At 39.2% G+C, this 9,263-nt stretch overlaps 2 protein-coding genes across 3 annotated transcripts in view; one reads left to right on the forward strand and one right to left on the reverse strand.

Annotated features, from left to right (window-relative positions):
* LOC101849648 (transport and Golgi organization protein 6 homolog) overlaps positions 1 to 5,315 on the reverse strand; it is a 29,545-nt gene extending 24,230 nt beyond the window's left edge. Inside the window, exon 1 of one of the 2 annotated variants that reach the window (XM_013088103.2) lies at positions 5,151 to 5,315. In XM_013088103.2, coding sequence (XP_012943557.1) covers positions 5,151 to 5,268 — 118 coding nt within the window. In that variant the 5' untranslated portion in view covers positions 5,269 to 5,315. Of the gene's footprint in view, positions 1 to 787; positions 867 to 5,150 lie in introns of those variants that run through there. The other variant, XM_013088104.2, reaches the window with a different exon arrangement.
* LOC101849882 (lipase maturation factor 1) overlaps positions 5,302 to 9,263 on the forward strand; it is a 17,420-nt gene continuing 13,458 nt past the window's right edge. Inside the window, exons 1-3 of the mRNA XM_005108404.3 lie at positions 5,302 to 5,396; positions 7,150 to 7,321; positions 8,209 to 8,341. Of these exons, the coding sequence (XP_005108461.1) occupies positions 7,166 to 7,321; positions 8,209 to 8,341 (289 nt within the window). The 5' untranslated portion in view covers positions 5,302 to 5,396; positions 7,150 to 7,165. The remainder of the gene's footprint in view (positions 5,397 to 7,149; positions 7,322 to 8,208; positions 8,342 to 9,263) is intronic.

The raw sequence follows: 9,263 nt of genomic DNA on the forward strand, positions 1-9,263 counted from the left end.
GTTTTCAGACTTGACACCACTTCACTCAGTGGCAATTGACAAAAAGTCAATTTTTGTCAATTGCCACCGTGTCACTCGGTGGCAATTGACGCTACCGTGGAGAATAGCGAGAACTCCACACGTAGGTACTTGCACTAAATTTTCAAACCCCATGTATCATGATGGAAGTAAGCTTAAATGAAAGGGGACAGTGAGACAAAAACAGTGGTGCAAAAATTATCTTTATATCTTAATTAGTTCAAAAGTTATGGGGTAAAATGTGCTAAAAATATCGGTGACTTTTATATAAGGTTTCCGTCAAAAAAGTGTGACGGGAAAATGACAGCAGAAACACAAATTCCTCAATAAAATCACTAAAACTCAATCAATTCTCACCAAACTTTCAGCAAAAATGCTTCATACTATGCTTCATTTATTAGACAATGCTATTTCCCATTAATACCTTATTAAGTTGCTAAAAAATCAAGTCAACTTTGGTGACTATGTAATTTTTTTCAATCAAAGTTGCGGAGTGTTGAACGAGAAAGCATCCACAAAATCGTTAAAACTCAATCAATTCTCACAAAACTTTCAATAAAATTACTTGAATGACTCTAGCATATATATTCATCTTTTAATAGAAACTATTTCCCAAATAAAACCCATTTTATGACGGTGAAAATTCAGATTGAATGTAGTGATTATATGATATAATATATGTAATAAAAACCGCGTCAAATTGCGCAACAAAAACATTAAAAGGCAATTAAAAATCACAAAACCATAAAGGTAGTTACAGTGTACTTACTCACAGACAGCAGACATACAGAGTATAAGGGCCAGGGTATTCCATTTCAACAAAATAAGACGTCCCCAAGGAGAGCGTCTGTGACAATACTGTGAACAGTCAACAAATAATCCACAGCATCTGCTTCACCATCTTGCCAGTAGCTCACCCACACTTTCTTAACACCCTTTCCTTTCTCTAATTTAGATTTTCCCAGTCGTGCAAAATAAAAAACATGTCTCCCATCTTTCGTTGACCAAACATGTCTGAAAACTGTCCCCTTCCGTCCTTCCAACAAATCCTCAATGAAGGCAACACACTGTTCACTGACACCATCCATCATTCCTCTGATGTCACCTTTCTTCATGGCACTCAGCACTTCTTTCTCTTTCTGTCTCCTTGTCATCATCTCTCTCTCCTGCCCTTTCTCCTGTTGCCGCTGCAGAATTTTCCTTTCAAGGAGCTGCTTCTCTTCCAGTGCTTTCCTGCGCGACACAGCACCTTCTTTCCTTGCATTTGCGAGGAGCACATGTTGATGTTGTCTGTCCATGGTGTCGAGCCAATCCATGGTGCGGTTGAGCTGGGCTCTCACTCTGGCATCCAAGGTTTTCATAGCCGCCTTTGGTGCTCTCCGGTAAAGGCAGTCGATCATTCCAAGTCCCTGTTCACACACCATGTTGTGAACGGAGGCAGATGCTGTCTGGGCCTGAATCTCTTTGCTTGTTGTGAGGTAAGCTGGATCCTCATGGTATTTCTTCAGCTGCTTTTCGAGCTTTAGATGGACCCGGGAGGCGACTAGCGCTACAGCTTCTTTGAAGTGTTGAGATGCTGGTGCAGCACGAAGGGAAGCCAAAACTTCGTCATAAGGGAGTTCCCGGCCAAACCCATCTGTTTTGGTGGTCATCAGTAACTCTGGGCATTTGCTGATTGCTTCCACAAAGTCCACACACTGCAGAAATGTCTGAGTCTGTAGAGAAAGAAAAACATCAGACATACATGTAAGAGTAAGAGCTTTGTGGGTACAACAGGCTTTTCAGTCAGACGTTAGGATATTATGATGGAACAGTTGTTGTTTATTCCAGATACCATACTAATTAAAAAGAGACCTTTAGTTTGTACAGTCACGTACATGCCCTCTTCTCCTACTTCATTTTTTTTTGGTGTATACATTACCTTTCGCAAGAAAAAGATTCTCTTCCAGTATTATTGAATTACAGGTAGTTTTAAAAATACATGTCAGCATCTTTTAAAAAAGTAGCCTACCTTTTCCATATGGTCCCTGTCAGTTGCAGACGAATATATCACTGCCATCCATGGGCCAGTGACGACCTTCCCAAAGAGGCCAAGAACTTGCAAGTGGGTCAGGATCAGGTTGTCAGTCAAGTCGGCTGAAATGTGCATGAAACATAAAATCAGGAGTGTAATGACAAAAGTTGCTATTTTGTGATGTCCACAATAGTAAACATTGTCATCAGGGGCTGAATTTGTAAAATAAAAGAGTCACATTTTGACTCAGGAAAGTAAGTTGCAAATTTGTGTTTGCATGAATGGATCTTGTTGATCATTGTCTTTACTTTAAATTTTTAATTTAACAAAATATTATAAAAATAAGTACATTTATTATAATTCGCCAGCGCTGAATCTGTAAGTAAAAGAAACAAAGCTATTAGTTTGCCTCTGCATCAAAAGAGCAAGTTCGTGATGTGTCGCATGTTTACATGGATGTTTCATTTAGTATTTTATATTTACCTATCACTGCAAGTCGTAGAGCCTGTTGACTGCATCTCTTCAGGTAGGTCAGAAGTTTTTCCTTCAGATAAAAGATTGATGCGCCGAGGTGGAACAAAGCATGCAGGCGGTTCCCCACATATCTGATGAGCAGTCGCCCGTCGATCCTTTCGGCCTTCAGAAAAGACTTGAACCCAGTGGGATCACCTTTCCCATCTTTATATCTGAAGAAAGAAAAATGGAACCACAAGATTAAATAATCACTTCTTCTTTTTTTTTATAAATAATACACAAGGAAAAAAAAATATATATATAGCAATCCTGCTTGAATTTTGTCCGGATGAAATTATTTTTTTGGGCCATGTTAAAACATTACTGTTCGCAGTCTTTTCAATAATATGGTAGTTTGCAGTCTTTTCAATATGGTAAAGCGGTGTTACCTGACCATAATTTCATTTCCATCCTACTTGCATAGAGTACAAGTCTGGGGATAAAATGTGTACTTTCTCGAAGAAACAATTTACCTATGGATAAACCCCTCTCTGGAATGTTATCTAATTAACTGTACATTAAGCCATTGTGCTAGCTAGCACTTAGAGGATTGTTTGTACTGACATTAATAATAAAAAGTCATACTGAAATAGGACTACAAGACTAACCTGAGTTTGGAGATAGCTGCAATGACATTCACAGCTCCTGCTGTCTGCCCAAACGTCTTGCTTCTGGTCGACCCTGCAGCTTTTTCGTGGGCAAGGAGGGCCTCTCTCGTTGTTGAAGCAAAGCACTTTAAGGGATGAAGTTGACAATTCAACTCCAGGAGGCTGATCTGCAGCTGGTTCATGAGCCGCACAGCTGCGCAGTGATTTACAGACGCATGATCTGTCATTGTGCAACGGAACTTCTGAACAATGGTGTTCAGCACTGATGTGTAGTCGGTACTGTGGAAGCGACTGTGAACAGCAGCGATGTGGCAAATACTGCTTGCCAGGTGTTCGGCATAGTCGTCTCCTGTTCCACCCGGGAGAACATCAGTTGTTAGCACCATGGCGCCTCCCTCCGAGGTGATGATGATCTGGTTTATATGATCATCTTTGAGAGTGGTGGCATCCCAGGCTAAGGTGAGACTTTGAGCCTGCAGCATGAACTCGGCCGTCTGCACATCACAGAGCACGCCTAACTCATGCACATCTGGCGACGGTTGAGGGATGAGGCACATGCTTTATATCTGAACCGAGACATGCTCCAAGATACAGAATGACTTTACTGGTGGCTTCTATAGGCACATTAAACATAAGACAAAAATAAACACATTTCCGTAGTGGGTCTGAAAAAATCAGAGAACGCTTCTCCTCCTCCAGCTTAATTTCTTTATCGATGATGTCAATTTCTGAACATTCTAGCTCGGTCCTCAGTGCACACACCTCTTTCCTCAACTTCTTCGTCACCCTTGCCTTCTCATCCACGATCCCTTCCATAGAACTTAGCTTCCGTTTGAGACATTGGTTCTCTCGCTTTAACTCTTTCTTAGTACTTTTGGCTAGCTGGAAACGTAGTGATCGATTCTCCTTGCGTAGTTGAGAACACTTTTCCCGCAGGTCCTTGATCGTTAACGCAACTCGCTTCTTGAACTGATTTACCCGACGTACCTGATAAAGGTGGGTAACATTATTTCTCTCCTGCTTCAGGCGGCGACACTTCTGTTTCAGTAATGAAGTTTGCTTCACATAGTTCTTTTTTATCTGTGGACACAGTACACAAATAGCCCTGGTCTCCACAGATGAAGTAGACGTAGTTGGAGTAGGACCAACAGTAACTTGAGTAACAAAATCCACCGAAGAAGGAATAGCACACTTTTTCTGACTCTTCTTAGATCTACTTTCTTCTTGAGGGAAATCAGCAACAAAACGTGAACTTATGACTTATAAATTCCACAAGTTTGGCACTGTTGACACTTGGATTCTTTTTCAAGTTGAACACATGTTTGTAAATATGGGCAACAGAAAGTCGTGTTGATGAGTTGTCAATCACACCAAACAATTCATGTAATTTCTTTACAGTTTTAGCTGCATTTTTTGATAAGTCTACACATACATTTGTAGTACGAAAGTGGCTATTCTCACCCGCCCGGAAGTTCTCGCAAGATCAACTCCTCCCCTCTTCTCTCTCTCTCTGTCTCTTTCTGAATACTGTCTATCGGTGTGGACGATCAAATTGACCAAAACAAAGTTTAAAAAATGATGTTAAAACACAAAAGTAAATTAATTTGGTTGTCTACAAAGATGCTACGGCTATTTAACTTTTCGAATCGAGCCAAACTACGCGGGTCGCCATTTTGTTTTGCCCGGAATTCTCGCGCTACTCCTCTCTCTTTCTCTCTCTCTCCCCACTGCCCACAGACAAAATTGTACGCTTTTAGTAGGCTACAGTTGTAATGGAACGTTTGTTCACGGCACAGAATTCTACAATTTTTCCTCACAGTGTAGAATTCTTTGGTTTAGGGTGAACGCAAAATTTGGTGAACGCGCACCGGGTGAGAATAGAGGTGGCCTTGTAGTACACAGGACACAGACTATTCTCATGTTGGCTAGTTTTAGATTCTCTATAATATTGTTATAGGAAAAGGGATGAATCTGATATTGAACCAAACAGTGCTTACCATCTTCAAGCCTTTGTTTTGTTGCTGAAGGTGTTACAAGCAACTGAAGAGCCTTAAAAAGTTGAGTTCTTGTTGCCAGCAAATTTTCTGTCATCAACAAACTTATGGGGGCAGCCATCTTTATCAGGGGAGGTCACTTCAATCGTTTTACTACCGGCCTTCTTGTTTATTGTTGACATGCATAGAGAGTCGAGATCAGCTGTGCCGACGTATTATATTCTGCAAAGAAGATTGGACATAGATCTAGTAGGCCTAGGATATTTTTTCCTTGGCTTTGCTGTTTAAATAATATAATATATGCGACTCTTAAATTCACCTTTTTCCCCTTCATCTAGTGGCCTTCTTGTAGATCTATTCTAGATTCTAGATCAAGAGACTATGTTTATTCTCAGGCTCAGAAGTTATGTCAGAAGTCAGAAGATGATGAGCTCAGATTCTTTATGTCACTATTAATATTATATTATAAGGTAAATTTTTACTTTCACTCCCGCACACAGATGCACTGTTTCAGGGGTCAAACTGCTGTACTGTTTGCTGCAGATCACACATAAAGCCACTAAAACTGTCGCTTATCAATTATTTTCAAGACAATTTCAAATCTAACTGTAAAATATCAAATTATATGTAAAAACAGGGGGGCATGCCCCCCTGTAACCCCCCAGATTTTCTTTTACACCAGTGGGGCAGGCCCCCCTGGAACCCCCCGATTGGTCCTAAGCATGTCTATCTCGGTTAAAAACAATCAAATATTTCAAAAACTATTAATTTGCGACGGAAATGAAGTTGATATTCGTGTTCAGCGCATCAATATTTAGTAGTAAATAGACAACTGGTAGCTGAGTGTGAGACGGGAGGGAAAGTAAAAAAATACCTATTATAATTATGTGTGTGCATGTTTTTGAGACACGCAGAGAATCAGTAGATTAAGTGATGATGATAGTCAAATATAGGGATGGATCTGATAATGAACGAATAGGTCCTTACCTATCTTATTTTTCCTGATGCAAGTAGTTTTACCTGTTACTGTTAGAAGACCTTCGCATGCCAACATCAGGCTGAGAATTCGAAGAAGTTCATGAATGAACGTTCCGAGACTTGTCAAGTAGGCCTACTCTACTATTTAGGCTATCCAGTGACACATTATACATTTTCCTGTATTAATAATTATAAGAGTATATATTATAATTATAAGACTGCTAAGAGTATCGTGGAAGGAAAAGAACTCAAATGAAGTATAGTGCTTGATGAAGCCCACGTGGGACGCTCAATGTTAAAAACAATAAGGAAACGACAAATGCAGTTTTTGGGACACCTGAATAGACATAAAGGTCTTGAACATCTAGCTCTCACTGGCAAAATTGAGGGCAAGCGAGGCAGGGGTAGGCCCAGAACAATTAACATACTTACGGAACCTTCTATGGGTAACGGGGAAAGATCAGGGAAGCGTAGCTTTTTTTAGAGCATCCGAGCAAAGGAATGAATGAAAAACCATGATCGCCAATGTCTGTCACAGATCTGGCACTGGATGATGATGATGAATAATTATAGGGCCTATTAAAAATACATGCTTCACAAATAAATTTTTTAATGTTTCCTGATAGTAATTGCTGACTTTGCTTCACTTCATATTATTTATGCTCCCTAAAATTATCTGTCTCATCAATGTTATAATAATTAAGGCATCATGAAAAGCAGCATTCTCATCATCTCTTGCTTCTCAGGTCTCAGGCACAAAGTAAGGAACTTTGGGAATCGGAAATATTTTTAGATGCCGCAGTACAATTCATAAGTAGTGTGAATGAGAAAGAATGATGTAGGAATAGATCAGAATGATCTGCAAATATCAGGGCCACCAGAGGTTTTATCATGATTTTGTCCTGTTATATATAATATGTGTATTATAAATTGTCTTCTTCCTCGTAAAAAAAAATTTTTTTTGTGATTAACATTTAAAGTAAAGAGCTTTTGAGTTCATAATTTCTCTTTTCTTATTCAACAGTTTGTAGAAGAAAAAAATGAGCAGCAAGTTTGTCCGTAAGCGCACAACAAAGACAACTTCTCCGGTCACTGACAGCGGCAATGAGAAAACGAGGGATAATAGCAAAAATGAAACTCCTGATGATACAAACAGTGGAGATTCAAAGCCGCTACGCAAATCGACAGAAGAAAAAGTGAGTGAAAATATTGTAAATCTTTTGTGTCAGATGTCCTTGTTGGTCTAGAAAAAAAGTCAGTTCTAGCTCAGACGCATGATGTATGCTAGCTGTGCTATTTAATACAGAGTTGTCTCAAGACTTTAGACTAAGGAAAATAGAAATATGTACTTGTTGCCTCTATAATAATGCATACTTTGAATTTGAGAGAAACTGATAAATTAACATTAATTGCTTTGGAGTGTACATTTTTTAGAATATCGGGCTGTATTGGACAAAAGGTGGGGAATTTAAAATAAAGCTGTCGATGTGATTCAGGTTCAGTTTTTTGTCCCACTTTTCCCCTTCGCACTGTCATTAAAGTCCTCTGCTCCCACTTTATTTTCATTTATGATTATTTTTTCTTGCAGCAATTAAATTCATGAACCTTGTGATGAGATCAGTTAACCCACAAAATATTTTTAAACAATAATTTGACAAGTTGTTAGCAAAGTATCCAATCCAAACGCTCGGTCAAAGACAGGCTGAATTTTGACGATAATTTTTTTTAAAAACATTAGAAACAAAGCCCGTCCACCAGGTTGCTGTGTGGTGTTTTACCAAATTAGTTTTTGCAAAAATTACTTCGCTGGGGTTAGCTAACTTCTTATCACAAGGGTAACAATGATATTGCACTATTTTTCCATATCCGACACTCAAGAGTTCTCAATTGTAATAGCGAGGGAGTGTGAAGAGATTCAGAAAGAGAGGGACAGAGAGGGGGTGAAAGGATCACTTTTGGAACAATGTTCTTTTGATTATTTTAAAGTGTTTTGAGCACTTTCCTTGTGGAAATGCGCAATTAAAAATATGATTTATTACTTTTATTATCAAATGTCCTTGACCTCATGTCTCCTGCTGTTTAGATCGACTCTGATGTTACAGAGCAGACTCAGGTGAGGAGATCGGCTGCTGATGCAGACTCTGATTTTGGTGTCTTGAAAGGATCTTACTGGCTGACGAGAATTGTCCTGATTCGATATATGGGATTTATTTACTGTGAGTGAACCTTGAAACAAACCTCTTCTGTGCAGGAAACTCAAGTTGGCTGTTTAGATTGCAAAACTTGTGTCTTAGAGGGCCTGAAAGATATGTACATTTCATAGAGGGTGGGGAATTTATGTAGAGCGAATTGTGAAAATTTGAGTCATTTATTTAATGGATTCTGTATGAATTCCCCTTAACCAAACCGTCATTTGCTTCCAGGTTGCTGTCTTTACTGAAAAGTTCCAATCTAAAATCGTAATGTAGTCCCCCCCCTTCATGCTGATGTAGCTAGAGCTTTTTAATTAATAGTTATATATATGCACACAAAAAAACTAAAATTAAGCTCATTTGATACTTAATATTTTAGTAACCAAAAACTTAAGTATGAGGTGAGTCTTGAAATGTGGTCTCAGTTTTATGTTTACTGTCTTCTCAAATATTTGTTTAAGAATCTTTTTATTCACAATGGTATTTTTTCTTTTGAGAGAACCAACTGGCTTATCGTTCTTCTTTTCTTTCCCTCTGCTGTTTCTGTCCTTTTGTCTTGCTTTTTCCATGCACTAAATGACCACCCCCCAGGGCGGTGCCACTGACTGAAGTGTCTTTAGGTACATTTCTCGTTCTTATGCACAGTAGTTATTGTAAATGGGCTGATTCATCAATGTCACTCTCATAACTGTGCCTGAACTACAACAGGGAACTGCTGCTTTTTCTTTCCTAATCCTTACTACATGTATCGTCATTTTCCTCTACTTCTTTTGTATGTTTGTCACTCTTGTGACCCGCTTTTTCCGGGGTGCCTTGATAGTCGAAGCAGACTTTGTGCTGTTGAAGCTAGAGAGGTGAGCAGAGTAAACCTGATTCCCTGTAAGGACTTCTCTGTTGACATCCACCCCTTGGCGCTCATATGACCTTATGCAGTTGCGAGCGCCGT

The sequence above is a fragment of the Aplysia californica genome, unplaced genomic scaffold, assembly GCF_000002075.1.
Source record: "Aplysia californica isolate F4 #8 unplaced genomic scaffold, AplCal3.0 scaffold00686, whole genome shotgun sequence".
Lineage (NCBI taxonomy): Eukaryota > Metazoa > Mollusca > Gastropoda > Aplysiida > Aplysiidae > Aplysia > Aplysia californica.